Genomic DNA, 19,158 nt, shown 5'->3' on the forward strand with positions numbered 1-19,158 from the left:
GAAAATCTTGCAGAAAAGATACAAAAAAAATGAACAAAGTTAAAGGGGTACTCCACTGCCCCAGTGTCCAGAATGTTTAGTTCAGAATGCTGGGGTAGTGACGCCACGGCCACGCCCCTTGGGACACCACACCCCCTCAATGTAAGTCTATGGGAGGGGGCGTGACATCAGTCACGCCCCCTCCCATAGACTTGCATTGAGGGGGCGTGGTGTGACGTCACAACCCCCGCAGCCCGTACCCAGCATTCGGAACTAAATGTTTCAGACTCTGTGGCAGTGGAGTACCCCTTTAATAGCAATCTTTTAGGACAATTTAGGTCTTTTTAATCAGGCTTGAAAATTTGTAATGCCAAGCCCGATAAAAAGACAACACCACTTGGACCCCCGACAATCACGTGTACAGGACCCGGCTATTAACCAGTCCTCTGTGCACTCCAACCCCCACCTTCATGGAAAAACTTAAGTGAAGGTCCACTCATGGGCCAATCATGGGCTGAGGCTGGACATCGCTGGTCAGTGATTTGCTGAGTGGGCTGTCGCTTCCTTTCGTCCAGGAAGATGAAGATGTCTGTTCTGAGGATGTGTAAGTTGCTGAGGACTGTACAGGAGATCATAGGGGGTCCCAATGGTCGTGCCCTTCCCCCAATCAGGCACTTATGCCCTATGCATCGAAGTGTTGAAAAGTTACCTGGACTACCCCTTTAAGGCAAGAATAAACGCAAGCCCTTTCGCTCTTGTTTGAATATGCGGAGAATGAGGAACTTGCGCTACCAAGTCAGTGTTATTTCAGAATCAGTGGATTTCCTCATTCTGGTGCCAAAAACCTCAAATAATCAAAACAGATTCAAGGACAAAGCCTGGAGTGGAATTGTCTGAGTCCTGAAGACTTCCTCACCAGGTGCCTTTATTTCAACAAAATGTAATGTTCTGTATTTAAAGGGTTACTCCGGTGGAATTTTTTTATTTTTATTTTTAAATCAACTGGTGCCAGAAAGTTAAAGTTCTTTTCTTTTTGGAGCACAGTGCTCTCTGCTGACATCACGAGCACAGTGCTCTCTGCTGACATCACAAGCACAGTGCTCTCTGCTGACATCACGAGCACAGTGCTCTCTGCTGACATCACGAGCACATATGCTGCTCTGGACAGTTCTTAAAATGGACAGAGATGTCAGCAGAGAGCACTGTGGTCATGATGTCAGCAGAGAGCTCTGTGTTCCAAGAAGAAAAGAATATCCTCTGTAGTATTCAGCAGCTAATAAATACTGGAAAGATTTATGGGCCCTGCCTTCCGGAGCTACGCATGCAGCGTCTGGAAGTTTATTTCTCCGAACGCTGTGTGCGGGCTTCCGTGTTCGAGGCCGCCTCCTCGTGACGTCACGAGGTGGGGGCCTCAAACACGGAAGCCCGCACACAGCGTTGGGAGTAATAAACTTCCGGACGCTGCGAGCGGAGCTCCGGAAGGCAGGGCAATGTAGAACCCCTTTAAGATTCTTTAATAGAAGTAATTTACAAATCTGTTTAACTTTCTGGCACCAGTTGATTTAAAAAAAAAAAAATTCCACTGGAGTACCCCTTTAAAGGGGTATTTCCAATGTTGAAAAGTTATCCCTAGCCACAAGATAGTGAATAAGCTGTAAAGTTGGGGTCGGAGCGCTGAGATCCTCACAGATCATGTGATTGGAAGAAATCTGTCCCAAAAGTGAAATGGAGCGGGTATTTTTCTTCCGTTCCTGTGATCGGTGGTGATCTCAGTGGTTGCACCCCTATTGATCTTCTTATCCTTCTAAGATGGAAAGGGAATATGGGCTCAGCCACATCGGCCTTTTTTATGTAGCTTTGCGATTTTTAGCCAACTACTACAAACTTGTACTCCGCTATCTCCGGTGGCTCCATAGAGAAGCTGGGTGCATGTTGCCGACCATTCAATCCATTCAGCAGGGAGTCAGGTTGGCATTCTCGCGATTACAGGGGGTCCCAGAGGTCAAACCCCCATGATCAGAAACTATTCTGTGGATAGGAGATTTGTTTTTACCCCTTTAAAGAAGTATTTGGGGCAAACAAAGTGTCTTATTTTGAAGTCACCAGAGTCCACTCTAACATTATGCGGTGAACTCTGCCCTCTGAGGTGGCTGCCCTCTAGATATGACCTAGAGAGGTGTTAGCCCTTTTTGCCCAGGTGGTAGAGACTACCCTAGTTGAATGGGCCCCAAAGGAGTTGGGAAATAAAAGGCCCTTATTTTCATAGGCTTGAGCTATGGCTAACTATAACCTGACTTTCTTCTAGCCCCCTGATCCTTTTGCCAAACTTGATAAGGAGATTGATCTGTGCCAATCTCTGGTAGCCTCTAGATAACTACATACAATTTTCTAATTCTGGTGAAAGTGTGACACGACGACTTTTGGAGGTAAATTCAGGCAGAGTCCTTGTGACTACTCTGTCTTCCAGGATGGCGGTGTGAGGAGGAAAAAAGCAGATACAGCCTATATTTTACTAACCCTTCTAGCTGCTTTGATTGCTAGAAGCAATATATTTAATGGAAATGAAGAGTATGGGCTCAAAGGGGGCACCACGAGATTAAATGGGTACTTCACTGCTCAGCGTTTGGAACAAACCGTTCCGAATGCCGCTGGAGCCGGCAGCTTGTGACGTCATAGCCCCTCCCCCTCATGACATCAAGCCCCACCCCCCGCAGTGCAAGTCTATGGGAGGGGGCGTGACAGCTGTCACGCCCCCTCCCATAGACTTGCATTGCGGGGACGGGGCATGATGTCATGAGGGGGAGGGGCTATGACATCACAAGCTCCCGGCGCCCGCTCTAGTGTTCGGAAGTTTGTTCCAAACGCTGAGCAGCAGAGTACCCCTTTTAGATCTCAAGGAGGAACTTTGGTATTGACTGAAGGATAAAGTCTTGTAAGAGGGAAGCCTAAGAAAATCTCTTCTCAAGTCTGCCTCGCCATTCTACAAGTGTTCCCCAGTACAGCGGTGAGCCAAGCCCTGGTGGTGATCATGATTGGATCTCATTATCTTCTAGTCTCAAACCTCAAGTAAGTATTATTCAATTGATTAAAAAGCACCGTAAGCCCCAGCAAGGCAACAGGGCTCCCAAGGGTTATACTGCATCCCTTCTATTCTGCTCCGTACTGTGTTTAATACCATCTGCACCTGCTCCGTAAAAGACAGTTATCCGTAAACCGATGTCTGAGTTTCTTAACCCACCCCCCAGTGTCTGGCCCAGGAGAAGCTGACTCCACCGCAGGAACGTGTATAGGCTAACTGTGCCCTGGCGTCACGAAGTGATAAGAATTCCTTGCATCCGTGTCAACACAAATCCACACTACAGGTCAAGCAAAGAGAACTCACTGACATTCCTGGAACCTGCTGAAATGAAAGTATGAACTATGGCCACAATTCTTAGATATGCTCTACGTCCAAACATCCACAGATTCCAAGAAAAAAAAAAACACCCCCTACCTTGCTGCACAAAATTCTGTCCCTTAGCGCCACAGAAATCTGCATTTGTTTAACCAGACATTTTTCCTACTGCTGCTATTCTGATGTTATCCCTGCAGAGCTCTGTTCTTCCTCTTACTGCACACTGACCTCTGTGCAGGTCACAAAGCATGCCTAGAAAACTCAATGGGGGACATGTATCAAAGATTTTACCCCTGTTTTGTGTGTATTTTTTTGCGCAAAATTTTGCGCAAGCCCTTTTTTTGCGCAATTTTTTCGCGCACGTTTTGGTAGAGCATGTCCTCCAGATGTGGCTGAATCGGGGTACCTTTGAGTGACATCTATAGTACACATGGATTTATTAACTGCGTACTTTTTTTTTTTTACACCAAAAATTTTGCCGCAAGAGCTGGTCTTTTTTGCGCAAATATAAGCCATCTTGGACTTAACGTAGCAAGATGCTCTAAATCATTGATTCTATTTTCCAAAGAGTGGATTTAGGAGATTACTATATTTACCCGCAATTTATGACGCTCATTGCACTTGATTGATAAATTTAGCGCTTCTGCACATAATTTAGAATTCGGGAAAAGGGGTAAAATGCTTCTACCATACACAAATAATGATACATGTCCCCCAATGAGCCTGTTTCAGACTACAAGCTCTCTCTCTCTCTTGCTCTAAAGCAGTGGTTCAGTCATTTCCAAACGGTGGACCTCCAGCTGTCGCAAGTTGGCTGCCCCCATAATGATGTACAAAAACAAAAAAGAAATAAAAAAATATGATCAGAAAAAAATAATAATAATAGGTTAAACAGATGTATATTGAAATATCTAATTTTAAATTAGTAAAATAAATAAATATTAATGATACATTCTCTTTGGGGTAGCCCAGGGAACTACACTTATATCCCCTATATACAGGATAAGGCATAAGGGTCTGATGCGGGGGTCTGACCGCTGTGGTCCCCCTTCATCTCAGGAATGGGGCCTGGCTACTCACCTATCCTCGGGACATGTGGGAGTAAAAAACCTGCTCATCCAATCACCGGCTGAGGCATCACATGGTGTCTCTGTAAAGTAAGCTACTGTGACATCATAAGGGGGGGTCTCCATATAGTAAGCGGCTGCGACATCACATTAGGACTCATGATAAGCTGCTGTTACAAGTGATTTTAGGTCAAGAAAGCCACAATGACAATGTCGTGATGACCGCCACTCCCCCTCCCATACACTTTTATTGAGGGGGCGGGCCGTGATGTCGCGAAGGGCGGAGCCATGATGTCACGATGCTCCGGCCCCTGTATTGCCCGTCATTATGCACAGAGCGAACTCTCTCTTTGCAGTAATGATAGCGCGGTGCTGCAGCCAAGATCCCTGGGGTCCCCAGCAGCGGGACCCCCCGATCAGACATCTTATCCCCTTTTCTTTGGATAGGGGATAAGATGTCTAGGGGTGGAGTACCCCTTTAAGGGGTCCATATACGGTTCTTAGTAATTGGGCAGCCTCTATTGTGCCTACAGCTTTCTTAGATTCCCTGTCATGGTTGGGCAAGTGAATGGTTCACAGAATAAACCAGTGTTTCCCAACCAGGGTGCCTCCAGCTGTTGCAAAACTACAACTCCCAGCATGCCCGGACAGCCTTTGGCTGTCCGGGCATGCTGCGAGTTGTAGTTATGCAGCAGCTGGAGGCACCATGGTGGGGAAACACTGGCATAAACCGCCATCATTTCCATAGAATAATCCATTTGTAGCGTTTCTATCTGTAGCATTCAATCTTACAAGAACGTGAAGCGCAGGGTGTTCATTTTTCTCAGAACATAAATATTTTCAAGAACACCAGTGTGTGCACAGGATTCATCCGCATTTCCTGCTATAGAGGGTGCCCGGCACCTGAGGCTTGTGACCGCCACGAGACTTATTCATTGTATAGGAGTATTATTCAGATCAGTGTTTTCCAACCAGTGAACCTCCGTCTGTTACAGAACTACAACTCCCAGCAAGTCCGGAAAGCCTTTGGCTGCACTACATGTATATAGTATAAAAGCAAAAAAGTATCACAAAGTGTTTTTCAATAAATAATAAAGTGTAAGGCCTCGTTCACATTGCAGTCGGATTTCCCTATTTGGCAATCCAGCCAGAAGGACGGGAGTTTAGCGGAGAAAATAAGAATAGTGCAAGCTCTATTTTTTTGTCCGCTAAAATCCTGTAAAATTATCGGGTCACCGACAGATCCCATGCAAGTGAATTGGAGCCCATCAGGACCCGGCAGTAGCCATTTGCATGCGACCCGTTTCGGGGGCCGATTGGCTCAAAAAAACAAAAGGTGATCGGACCCTTAAAGGGGTTATCCAGGGAAAAAAAATCTTTTTTTTTTCCATATCAACTGGCTTCACAAAGTTAAAACAGATTTGTAAATTACTTCTATTAAAAAATCTTAATCCTTTCAGTACTTATGAACTGATGAAGTTGAGTTGTTCTTTTCTGTCTAAGTGCTCTCTGATGACACCTGTCCAGAGTAGAAGCAAATCCCCATAGCAAACCTCTTTTACTCTGTGCAGTTCCCGAGACAATCAGAGATGTCAGCAGAGAGCACTGTTCCAAGACAGAAAAGAACAACTCCACTTCAGCAGCTGATGATTATTGGAAGAATTAAGATTTTTTGAATTTTTTTGTTTAATAGAAGTAATTAACAAATCTTGTTTAACTTTCTGGAGCCAGTTGATATAAAAATCAAAAAAAGTTTTTTCCTGGAATACCCCTTTAATGTGTCGGACGCGAATGGCCTTCAAAAAAATGTATGAATAAAATTTTCCTCTCTCAATAAAGCCCTATCATACCAAGACATGTTTGTAACAACGTGTACTATAAAACAATAATGTTAAACACACAACCTCTTAGAATCACTTTGCTTAGTAAAAAGACATGTCAGATTTGAGAAATGGGGCTTAGTCATTAAAGGGGTACTCCGCCAAAGTATAGGGGATAAGATGTCTTATCGGGAGAGGGTCCAGCCGCTGGGACACCCGCGATCTCTATGTCGACACCGCGGTGTTCTGATCATTTTTGTTCAGAATGCTGAGTTTGGGCATCCGTGGTCGTGACCCCAAGCCACGCCCCCTCCATTCATGTGACATCACAACCACGGCTGGCCCAGAGATCGTGGGGGGGGGGGGGGGGTCCCCAGTGGCCGGACCCCCCCCCCCCCCCCCACGATCAGACATCTTATCCCCTATCATGGATAGGGGGGGGGGATGAGGTATCCAGGAGCGGAGTATCCCTTTTAGGGGTTATTGCTTATCAACAAAATATAGTGATGTTTTATGAGCTGTGAATATAGTTCCGTGGCAGATGTATACACTCTAGCACAGTAGTCTCCAAACGGTGGACCTGCAGATGTTGCAAAACTACAACTCCCAGCATGCCCGGACAGCCAACGGCTGTCCGGGCACGCTGGGAGTTGTAGTTTTGCAACATCTGGAGGTCCACCGTTTAGAGACCACTGCTCTCAATAAAAGTGAACCCCATCTTACAGAGTTAGAAAAACTTTTTCCCAAAAAACACCCAACGAGATCTGATCCTATTCTTCGCCCTACATACATGGCCATAGCTCCATCCTTCTAGGTGATAGTAAATACCCAAATTAAGTGAACACATTCCCCTTTACAAAAAGACAAAACTCCCTAAGATCAGCTATTGTGGTTAGAAACTTTTTCTCAGTCTCGTATAAAATTTTGCTTTTAAACGTGATTCCACGTTTTTACTATATATTTCCACTGTAAAAAACATAGAGAACAAACAACGTTTGCAAATAAAAGAAATAAAATAGGTCACTTGATAAATTCCTAAACAGGAAAAAACGGCAGAAAATAAAAAGCAACACGGGTAAACTTCACTAGTGCACTAAGTAAACAAAGTTTTTTGTAAAGTACAAAAAAAAAAAAATACAAAAAAAAAAAAAACCACACACACACACACACACACACACACACACACACACACACCACAAAAGACAACAAGCACCTTGTAAAATAAAAATTTATATATTACACATATACTTAAACACAAAATACAACAAGTAGAATTAAAAATAAATATATATTTAAACACAAAAGACAAGCATCTTGTGAAATATAATTAAAAGAAAAAAAAATTTTATATACACACACAAACACACAACACAACAAACAAGCATCTTGTAAAATAAAATTTAAATATATATATATATATATATATATATATATATATATTATATCTTTATCACAAAAAACAACAAGCACCTTGTAAACAAAGTAGAATAAAGTAAAATAAAAAAAAAATAAATTAAAAATATATATTAACACAAAAGACATCAATCACCTTGGGAGATCACAGGGCAGCATACGGTACTTGCTCATAGGAAGACTGCGGGTAGTCACGAAGCCTGAGCCCAGTGGTTGTGTCCTGCAGCCCCTGGATCTGCTGCCTGTTCCTCCTACTGATTACAGCAGCTGCCAGGGGAGGGAGGAGAGCAGGGCTGCTGAGGAGGGATCCTTTAAGGCTTCTCAGCTGCAGCTGTTCCCATGGACAATACTCTGTTCCCCTGAATAGTGACGGGGGATTTATGATTAGTTGTGTGTTTAAGGGTAGGTTTACACTACGTTTCTGCTCCCGTTAGACTTGTCCATGGGCATCCCACCAAAAACAGGATGTGACATATACTGTTAACAAGCAGCAGACTTCAAAAGAGCAACAGCCTTTGTTTTGGAGTCCACTTAAAGGGGTACTCCACTGGAAACATTTTATGCCCTATCCAAAGAATAGAGGATAAGATGTTAGATTGCGGGGGGCCCACCACTGGGGACACCTGCGATCTCCGGTGCGGCGCCCCTGTCATTCAGTGCACAGAGCAAACTCCGCTCCGTGTCCGATGACTGGCAATGCAAGCCACCATGCCCCCTCGATTCACATCTATAGGAGGAGGAGGCGTGACTGCCCTGTACTAGCCACCACGCCCCCTCCCATAGAAATGAATGTAGGGGACATGGCTTCCGTGTTCCGGGTGCTGCCGCTGCCGGCCAGGACGTTGCGGGGGTCAACAGTGGTTGGACACCTGCAATCTAACATCTTATCCCTTATCCTTTGGATAGGGCATAAGATGTTTCCAGTGGAGTACCCCTTTAAAGAAGCTGATACGCCCAATCGGAGTCACCTAGCTATAGAAGTGAATGGAGTCCACTGCTACCGCTAAGGCTTCTTTCACACTGCTGTTGTGACACGGCAGTGCGACAGACGTCAGGGAACACGGGGAGAATAGCGGGAGAAAAAATACATAATGCAACGTCTTTTACTCCCGCTACTGTCAAAAAACAACAGCGTCCGATGGACCCCATAATAGTAAATGCAATGTCAGGACCCGTTGTTGACCGTGGTGCCCCGTCCGGATAACAGACATTAAAGGCACAAAAGAAAAGAAAAACATCAGATCACTTCTTTCAGTTTTCAGAGGCCTTTTCAAAAATGAAAGAAGCAATCTGATTGGTTGCTATGGGCAACTCAGCAATTTTTCCTCAGGACAGATTTTGATAAATCTCCCCCTAGGTGACTCAGTTTGGCTATAGAACTGAATGGAGTTCGCTGTGCTCGGGATGCCAACAGATCCGATTAACGGGGCAGGAATGCAGTGTGATTGTACCCTAAGACTAGGTTCACACTACATCATCTCTCCCATTAGCTGTATCCGTCGGCAGCGCACTGAAAATGGGATGTCGACATATACTGTAAGTGGGAGCAGCAAACCCCATTGCTTTCCATGGCCGCATTGACTCCCTTTAGTACATTTCAAAAGGGCAGCAGCCTGCGTTTTTAGTCTGTAGATAATAGCGCATTTGTCCTGAACAGAGTCACTGGGTGACTCGGTTTGGCCATAGAACTGAGTGGGGTCTGCCCGTCCCGTTAACAGTATATGCCGGCATTTTGTTTTCCAACTAATGGGAGCACTGACGTAGTGTGAACCTACGCTTAATCCTGGTCCAGTGAGATTTTGCGGCAAATATGTGCGACATTTCATTTCCAAGACTTTCCACAATAGTCTATCCTAGGCTAGGTCTACACTGTGTTCCTGCCCCCCGTTAATCGTATCCGTTGGCATCCCATTGAAAACGGGATGCCAACTTCCGGTTCTGGCACGGGCTATACAGGGAGTGTGAGGACGGAGATCCCGCACACCTCAACACACTTACCGGCATAACAGCCCTACGGGGCGACAGACCGGCACTCCGCTGCTGCCCAGCAGTGCCCCGCACCTCCGCAACCATGGACCGGTACTGGGGGCTCCGGTTCCAGCTTCACAAGCCGGGGTCCCGCTAAGCTCCGCTCCCAACAAGGCGCCGGAACGCCACGAGGAGAATAGCAGTTAGCTCCTCTTTAGTGCTGAGGAGACAATGACAAAATGGAGTTGCTTCGTGAGTTCCGTAAACGCATTTCCTCGCTAGAGTTCCACAATAGACGTCTCCTGTTGTTTGAAGATTTCTCGGTGGAAGTAGCGAAAAGGAGACGTGCATTCAGCAAAGTGTGTTCTGAACTGTACAAGGCGCTTCCTGCAACGCTGAAAGTTTACCATTTGGATGGGACTTCCACTTCTTATTCATCTGCGGCTCAAGTTGAGACTGCACTGGCGTCCTTACTCAGCGCAAGACGCATCCCAGACGTCGCTCCCGATTTTGCTCCAGATCACCGATGAACGGCATTTCCTCCAGGCTGTGTAGTGGCTAAGCGGGTGTACGCAAATCATCTCATGAAGGTGAAGGCAGAAAGCGCCGTCGATCAGCGAGACGCTGCCCATCTGGCAGTGACCGCTTACCTTCTCCTGCTCTTCTCTCCCCCTATGGTCACATACCTCTGGTGGACTTCATGGATGTGAACATTCCAAGTTCTGGTAACACTCCTCTATCCCCGTATTATGGCCTTTCCCTTCTGCCTCATTGGTCCACATTGCCTTAGGTTTGTTGGGACTGCCCGGAACTCACGCCCCGGCTCTGGCTGGCCGTATAATATTATCGGGACCACTACTACTGCCACCGCCCGAAAGTCCATTTTTTAAAATCTTCTTTATACCTGTTCTGACTATATTACTGGGGTGGTTTTATATGTGCCCTCTTATCCAAGGGGATCTCTCTGTGTCGGGGTGCCCTTACCGTCCAAGTGTGTGTCTTTTGGGTTTGTTGTTGCCGGGGTGTGGGGAAGAGTTACCTGTGTGCCTGAAAAAAAGAGAAGCCTCTTTCCCTAGAGGATGGGGTGGATACTGTTAATAGAGACCCTCATTTAGTTAATAAGCTGCTAGGGGACTTCTATACTTCTCTCTATTCTCCCTCCACGGTTGATGTTGAAGAGGGGAGGCGATTTTTAGATGCATTGGATCTTCCCTTCCTTACTGATGACCAGAGGTCCATCCTCAATGCGGATATTGGTGAGGAGGTAGTGCGTAGCCTTAAGAATGGTAAGGCTCCGGGGCCAGATGGCTACCCAGGAGACTTCTATAAACCTTTGGTAGACCACAATGCTCCCGTCCTCAGCAATTACTTTAACGATGTCCTCCGCTCAGGATACATTAATGCTATGGCCAAGTTGGCTTATATCAAAGTCTCCTCCCTAAACGGGGAAAAGAGCAGACCGACCCTGGCTCTTACAGGCATATTTCACTGATCAATCAGGATGTCAAACTCCTGACCAAGATTTTAGCGGATAGGCTGGCGGAGTGTCTCCCCTCATTGATCAGTGACTATCAGGTGGATTTTGTTAAAACGAGATCAGCAGTAACTAACATTAGGAAGGTGTTAGCGGTGCTAGATAGTTCTCTGCATCAGCCTCAGCCAGGCACTCATCCGACCCTGCTGACCCTAGATGCCGAGAAGGCCTTTGATAATGTTCATTGGGACGGGCTGAGGATGGTGCTAGAGAAATTTGGGATTAGTGGACGCTTTTCATTTTTCCTATCTTGCCTATACAAAGATCTTACAAATAGGGTAGCAACGCTGGGGATCTTGTCAGCTCCCTTTCTTCTCCATGAAGGCACTAGGCAGGGGTGCCAACTCTCGCCCTTCTGATGGATCTGGCCATTGAGCCGCTCAACATCTACTGACTATGGACCTGTACTTGGGGTTGAGAGTGGGTTCCACTGAAGTAAAAATATTGTTGTTTGCCGACAACGTTCTTTTATATCTTAGTCACCATGCTAGGGACATGCCTCGGGTCCTGGATTTTCTTTCTTATTTTGGGGGCTTGTCAGGCTATAAACATGTCAAAATGCGAGCTCTTGCCATTGGGTTTATCGCCTCCGCGCTGGGTTACGGATGCGGGGAATCTAGGGGTCGCAGTTGCGTCCTCTCACATCCAATACTTAGGCATCAAGTTTGGGAAAACACCTGATTCCCTCTATTCTCTTAATTACCCTCCTCTCCTGGCTAAAGTAATTTCCGAACTGCGCAAGTGCGAGAATCTCCCGTTAACTCTCATGGGATGTTGTCATCTCCTGAAGATGATCAGCTTCCCCAGGATGTTATACCAACTCCAAACCCTTCCTATTATACTCAAACATGATGATGTTAAACGCCTCAATTCAGTGGTTACTCTCGCATTGCTCTGCAATAATTGATGTTGGGCAAGACTGAGGGTGGTCTTAACCAACCCAATGTGAGGGGCTATAACTTAGCCTGCTTATTTTGGCATGTAATTGATTGGCTGCAGGGTTCCTCTTTCTATTCCAATGTGTTCATAGAACAGAACCCTTCAGCACAGTGGGACTTGGTAGCCCTTTTGCATACCGCCTACTCGAAACTGCCGCCCATGATTAAGCGATCAGTCTTGTTACGCAATACTATCGTCTCTTGGAAGGAGATGCAGAAGGTTTCTGGCCTCCCCTCTCTCCTCTCCAAGAGGATGCCCTTATGTCATTGTCCTGAATTCCAGCAGGGGAGATCCTCCTCCTGGCTGTCCCTCTGGAAGGACCGAGGTATATTAATGGTTGGGGACCTTATGAATAAGGAGGATCGTCGGTGGTACACTCCTGCTGAGATATTATCTAAGTTTGCTCTCCCTAGCTCATATATGTTGTTTGCCAATCAAGCCTATACATTCTGTAATAGTAGGCTTTATAATCTCACACTTGAATCACAATCCCACTCCTTAGACGACATAATCGGTACGGGACCTAGACACTCTTCAATCTCGTTACTCTATCAAGCCTGTCATAGCAGGTTTCTAAAAGTGGACCCTAAAAAATTATTCTGTACGTGGGAGAGGTGGACGGGCGATGATGAATTGACCAAGGTCATCCCCTCCAGATGGACGGTGGTACGTAAATGTGTAATAGATGGGAAATGGAGGGAAACTTATTTTAAAATGGCTCACGCTACACTATTTGAATTCGATATTCTCCCCTCTCTGGATTTTCCAGATAGAATTACCAGTTGCCCTAAGTGCCAAACACCCTTGACAAATAATATCATGGTGTCTGGACGTGCACACATTCTAGATCATGGGTTCTTACCCTTGTTGGAGGTACTGAGCCCCACCAGTTTCATATGCGCATTCACCGAACCCCTCTTAATTGGAAAAATAAAATGATTTTTTCAAATTCAAAACATAAGAGGTATATAATTAAGTATATATTTATACATAGGTGCACAAAATGAACAAAACCATTAAGAACAAAGAACAAAACCATGAAAACATGATTTTCACACAAAAACTAAAACATAATGAATATTTACTGCAAATCAGTGTGACTTCTGCTGTTGTCTTTCAGAGACTAGTTCAGAAATGCACGGCTTTACCTTGGCAAGTGCCACTCTCATGTCATTTTCGCAACAATGGCAGTGTTCCCCCACATTAGGCAGGCAGTGTTCCCCCACATTAAGCAGGCAGTGTTCCCCCACATTAAGCAGGCAGTGTTCCCCCACATTAGGCAGGCAGTGTTCCCCCACATAAGGCAGGCAGTGTTCCCCCACATTAGGCAGGCAGTGTTCCCCCACATTAGGCAGGCAGTGTTCCCCACATTAGGCAGGCAGAGTTCTCCCACATTAGGCAGGCAGTGTTCCCCCCACATTAGACAGGCAGTGTTCCCCCACATTAAGCAGGCAGTGTTCCACCACATTAGGCAGGCAGTGTTCCCCCACATTAGGCAGACAGAGTTCTCTCACATTAGGCAGGCAGTGTTCCCCCCACATTAGACAGGCAGTGTTCCCACACATTAGGCAGACAGTGTTCCCCCACATTAGGCAGGCAGTGTTCCCCCACATTAGGCAGGCAGTTTTCCCCACATTATGCTGGCAGTGTTCCCCCACATTAGGCAGGCAGAGTTCCCCCACATTAGGCAGACAAAGTTCTCCCACATTAGGCAGGCAGTTTTCCCCCACATTAGGCAGGCATTGTTCCCCCACATTAGGCAGACAGAGTTCCCCCACATTAGGCAGACAAAGTTCTCCCACATTAGGCAGGCAGTGTTCCCCCACATTAGGCAGGCAGTGTTCCCCACATTAGGCAGACAGAGTTCCCCCACATTAGGTAGACAGAGTTCCCCCACATTATGCAGGCAGTGTTCCCCCACATTAAGCAGGCAGTGTTCCCCCACATTAGACAGGCAGTGTTCCCCCACATTAGGCAGACAGAGTTCCCCCACATTAGGCAGACAGAGTTCCCCCACATTAGGCAGACAGAGTTCCCCCACATTAGGCAGACAGAGTTCCCCCACATTATGTAGGCCAGTGATCTTCAACCTACGGACCTCCAGATGTTGCAAAACTACAACTCCCAACATGCCCAGACAGCCAACGGCTGTCCGGGCACGCTGGGAGTTGTAGTTTTGCAACATATGGAGGTCCACAGGTTGAAGACCACTGATGTAGGCAGTGTTCCCCCACAGACATACAGCCTCCAGCCATATACAGTGTATGGCTGGAGGGTGTATGCCTGTGTACTGCTCACTTCAGTGCCCCGACCACTGCTCCGGCTATAGCAGTAGGTTTCGGGACCGGTGGTCGGAGCACCGAAGATGACATGCCGCTGGTCACTTACCAAGCTGGCCAGCGCGCGTCTTCCTCCTTCTCTATCCTCCGGTTCTCTGTGCCTTTGTTTCCATTGGCGCACGCACATGACGTCAGTGACATCCCGGCGTGCGCTATGTCCCTACTTGGGACTACTTTCTTTGGGGTAGATTGGCTAGATGCAGAGCATCACAAAATGACTGGCACCAAAAAGTTCTGCCAGAAATGGAAATCATTCATAGTGACGCATTTTACTGTGCAGGAGATAGCTGACATAGTGCTCCCCTTCCCGTACATGGAATGGTATAATATGGAGGCTCTCAAGAGCTCTTTGGGTTGCCTCAGCTTGCCCTGACCCTTTTCTCTTTGTCCTGACCCTTTTCTCTTTGCCCTGACCTTTTTCTCTTTGCCCTGACCCTTTTCTCTTTGCCATGGCCCTTTTCTCTTTGCCCTGACCCTTTTCTCTTTGCCCTGACCTTTTTCTCTTTACCCTGACCCTTTTCTCTTTGCCCTGACCCTTTTCTCTTTGCCCTGACCCTTTTCTCTTTGCCCTGACCCTTTTCTCTTTGGACGCATGTGATTGGCTTTGTCCTGCACATTTTTGTTGGTATTTGGGATACCCCGGGGATCTGTTATATTTCTTGCTGTGTGGGTCATCTCTCACTGCCTACCTTTATGTGATAGACTATATTACTGGGCCTTTCAGCCTGTTCGGGACCCTGGATTGTTCTTTTGGAAGGCCTTGTGGCTTGTCATTTATGTAGTGCTCTTTTTTTTTGCACTGTATGTATACTTGATTGTGATTTTTGGCAGCACTGTCGGGCCTAGTTTTATGTATTTTGTTTTACGTTTTGTTCTGTTTTGAAAATGCTAATAAATACATTGGAAAATACGGGATGCCGGCGTATCCTGTAAACGGGAGCAGCGGACACCCCCCCCCCCCCCATCAGTCCTAGTGACACCATTAGGAACAGATGCGCTATTTCAAAAGCTCAGAGGCCCACATTAAAAAATAGCACATACGTTTTGACTCTGTACGGCCATAGAAATCAATGGGGTCCGCTGCTCCCGTTAACAGTATACGTTGGCATCCCGTTTTCGGCGGACACTTACGGATACAACTAACAGGCGCTCTGATTTTGTGCCAAATATGCAACATTTCGAAGTCAGATTTTTGCAGTGGTTTGTGAAATGTCGCATTTTCAGGGTGGGCCAGTCAAGCCAAATCTGACGCAAACAGCTACCACAATATTTTCCACACGCAGACAAAATAAAGGTGCCCAAATCAGGGTGGTGCAAGGTTTTTTGCCACCCTAGGAAAAGCTAATTTTGCCTCCCTCTTGACTCGTCTTTTGATATGCCCCACCTTACTACTGTGGGGCCACACTGTAACAAGCCCCCTCCTCATGTAATTAGCTTACTTCTGGGGTGACACACTGTAACAAACCTCCTCCTCATGTAATCACCTTACTACTGTGGGGCCACACTGTAACAAGCCCCCCTCCTCATGTAATTAGCTTACTTCTGGGGTGACACACTGTAACAAACCTCCTCCTCATGTAATCTCCTTACTACTGGGGTGACACACTGTAACAATCCCCCTCCTCATGTAATCTCCTTACTGCTGGGGTGACACACTGTAACAATCCCCCTCCTCATGTAATCACCTTACTACTGGGGTGACACACTGTAACAAACCTCCTCCTCATGTAATCACCTTACTATTGTGGGGACACACTGTAACAAGCCCCCTCCTCATGTAATCTCCTTACTACTGGGGTGACACACTGTAACAAACCTTCTCCTCATGTAATCTCCTTAATACTGGGGTGACACACTGTAACAAACCTCCTCCTCATGCAATTAGCTTATTTCTGGGGTGACACACTGTAACAAACCCCCTCCTCATGTTACTGGCTGAGCGAGTGGTTTGGTTGCTGGTTGTCTAACTTTCTTGCCACAGGCAGAGCGGCACCCCCCATCAAGAGTGCGCTCTAGGCGGCTGCCTATAGGCAGAGCCGTCCCTGGCCGATTTAATTATTAAAGCCGGTGGGACTTTTGATAACTTTGGCGCAGAATCTCATGGACAAAAATAGACAAAGACCATCTTTTAAAACAGTGTTTTCCAAACAGTGTGTCCCTAGATGTGGCAAAACTACAACTCCCAGCATGCTCGGACAGCCGGAGGCTGTCCGAGCATGCTGGGAGTTGTAGTTTTGCAACAGCTGGGGACACACTGTTTGGAAAACACTCTCCTGAAACATGCAACTATTCATAAATTCCCCCCATGACTCTATTTTTTACGCTTTTGTCTGTCTCCTCTGAGCCATGAGTTTGTATCGACATGTCTGGTATGTGGATCTGATATCTACCTATAGGATACCGCACAGCTCCACAGAACAAGTGTTTGATGGTAGTAGTCTGGAGAAAACGTAGATGTAGCAAAGCTGAATTTAACGTTTAAAGGGATTATCCAGAAATAGGAAGAGAAAAACAGAGCAAAATTTCTTTTTAAAAAAAGCGCCACCCCGTCCACAGATTGTGTGTGGCCAAAAGCTGTCCAGGCATGCTGGGAGTTGTACTTTTGCAACAGCTGGGGGCCCCCTGCTTGGGAAACACTGGTCTATGTAGAGGACAAGAGCTTCTTCGGGGTCCTGTACAGTACATGCAATGTCCTAAAAAAGTAACATGGAGCCGCCCTCACCTGGTGTCCAAAGGAGCAGCTAACCCTGGCACAGGTAAAGAGTACAGAACATGTAATACGTCCCTGTACTGTAGGGGGCGCTACTAGACACCAGTCAGTGCATGCACTTCAGTAATACAGGTAAAGAGTACAGAACATGTAATACCTCCCTGTACTGTAGGGGGCGCTACCAGATACCAGTCAGTGCATGCACTTCAGTAATACAGGTAAAGAGTAGTACAGAACATGTAATACCTCCATGTACTGTAGGGGGCGCTACCAGACACCAGTCAGTGCATACACTTCAGTAATACAGGTAAAGAGTACAGAACATGTAATACCTCCCTGTATTGTATGGGGGCGCTACCAGACACCAGTCAGTACATGTACTTCAGTAATACAGGTAAAGAGTACAGAACATATAATACCTCCCTGTACTGTAGGGGGCGCTACCAGACACCAGTCAGTGCCTACACTTCAGTAATACAGGTAAAGAATACAGAACATGTAATACCTCCCTGTACTGTAGGGGGCGCTACCAGACACCAGTCAGTGCATGCACTTCAGTAATACAGGTAAAGAGTACAGAACATGTAATACCTCCCTGTACTGTAGGGGGCGCTACCAGACACCAGTCAGTGCATGCACTTCAGTAATACAGGTAAAGAGTACAGAACATGTAATACCTCCCTGTACTGTAGGGGGAGCTACCAGACACCAGTCAGTGCATGCACTTCAGTAATACAGGTAAAGAGTACAGAACATGTAATACCTCCCTGTACTGTAGGGGGCGCTACCATACAACAGTCAGTGCATGCACTTCAGTAATACAGGTAAAGAGTACAGAACATGTAATACCTCCCTGTACTGTAGGGGGCGCTACCAGACACCAGTCAGTACATGCACTTCAGTAATGCAGGTAAAGAGTAGTACAGAACATGTAATACCTCCCTGTACTTTAGGGGGCACTACCAGACACCAGTCAGTGCATACACTTCAGTAATACAGGTAAAGAGTAGTACAGAACATGTAATACCTCCCTGTACTGTAGGGGGCACTACCGGACACCAGTCAGTGCATGCACTTCAGTAATACAGGGGTTTTACCAGTGAATGTCCATTCTGATTGGTCAGATCTTCTGGCCATTGACATGTTTCACAGTTCTGGACTGTCTGTACATTGTATGTTGAGTCTGGTTTCAACTTACAATGGTCCAGAAAAGACCATTGTATGTTGAAACTATTGTATGTTGAGGCCATTGTAAGTTGAGGGATCACTGTATTATGGCTCTTGAGCTGTAATGCCTGTGTGCATGAGGCACTAACACAAATATGTCTCCCTATGACTATCTTGGTATCATAGGGTAAAATTCCCTAGACTACCCCCCCCCCCCCCACGCTTAACAATCAGAGATCTCTTGTAAAGGACAACAATCCCACCATTATACAGTGACAGAAAGCACCATATGAGAGATGAAATGATACTCACTGTACTGTAGACGTTGGGATTTTTCTTTTGTGTTACGTTTCCAGTCTGTTCAGTTCTTCTTACACAGTGAAGATAAATCTGATCCTTCACTATAAGAATAAAATAATAGATCAGCCACACAATGGGGATTCCATGTCTGCAAACACTATAGGGGTGAAAACCTACTCAAACTCATCATAAAGTATCGCACACGAAAAAAGTAAGCCGGAACCAAAGTGGATTCCACAATATTCAGGTAAAAGTCCCTAATATTTTACATACCTAGAGTAGTTCAACCACATTTTGTTTTTTAAATCAACTGGTGCCAGAAAGTTAAACAGATTTGTAAATCACTTCTATTTAAAAAATCTTAATCCTTCCAGTACTTATCAGCTGCTGAATACCACAGTGGAAATTCTTTTCCGTTTGAAACACAGAGCTGGCTGCTGACGTCATGAGAACAGTGCTCTCTGCTGACACCTCTGTCCATTTTAGGAACTGTCCAGAATAGGAAAAAAATCCCCATAGCAAACATAT

At 46.1% G+C, this 19,158-nt stretch overlaps 1 protein-coding gene across 13 annotated transcripts in view; it reads right to left on the reverse strand.

The window, feature by feature from the left end:
• The window catches only part of ARHGAP40 (Rho GTPase activating protein 40), a 263,780-nt gene that overhangs the window by 50,815 nt on the left and 193,807 nt on the right, over positions 1-19,158 (reverse strand). For 7 of the 13 annotated variants that reach the window (XM_056549626.1, XM_056549628.1, XM_056549625.1 and 4 more), the window contains one exon: positions 18,643-18,731. The exons of 5 other annotated variants lie outside the window; for them this stretch is intronic. Coding sequence is in view for 1 of the 8 variants with exons in the window: in XM_056549618.1 (XP_056405593.1) it covers positions 7,810-7,847 (38 nt within the window). In the remaining 7 variants the exon portion in view is untranslated. Of the gene's footprint in view, positions 1-7,809; positions 7,973-18,642; positions 18,732-19,158 lie in introns of those variants that run through there. One more of the 13 variants, XM_056549618.1, reaches the window with a different exon arrangement.

This window comes from Hyla sarda, chromosome 13, assembly GCF_029499605.1.
Source record: "Hyla sarda isolate aHylSar1 chromosome 13, aHylSar1.hap1, whole genome shotgun sequence".
NCBI classification, from domain to species: domain Eukaryota; kingdom Metazoa; phylum Chordata; class Amphibia; order Anura; family Hylidae; genus Hyla; species Hyla sarda.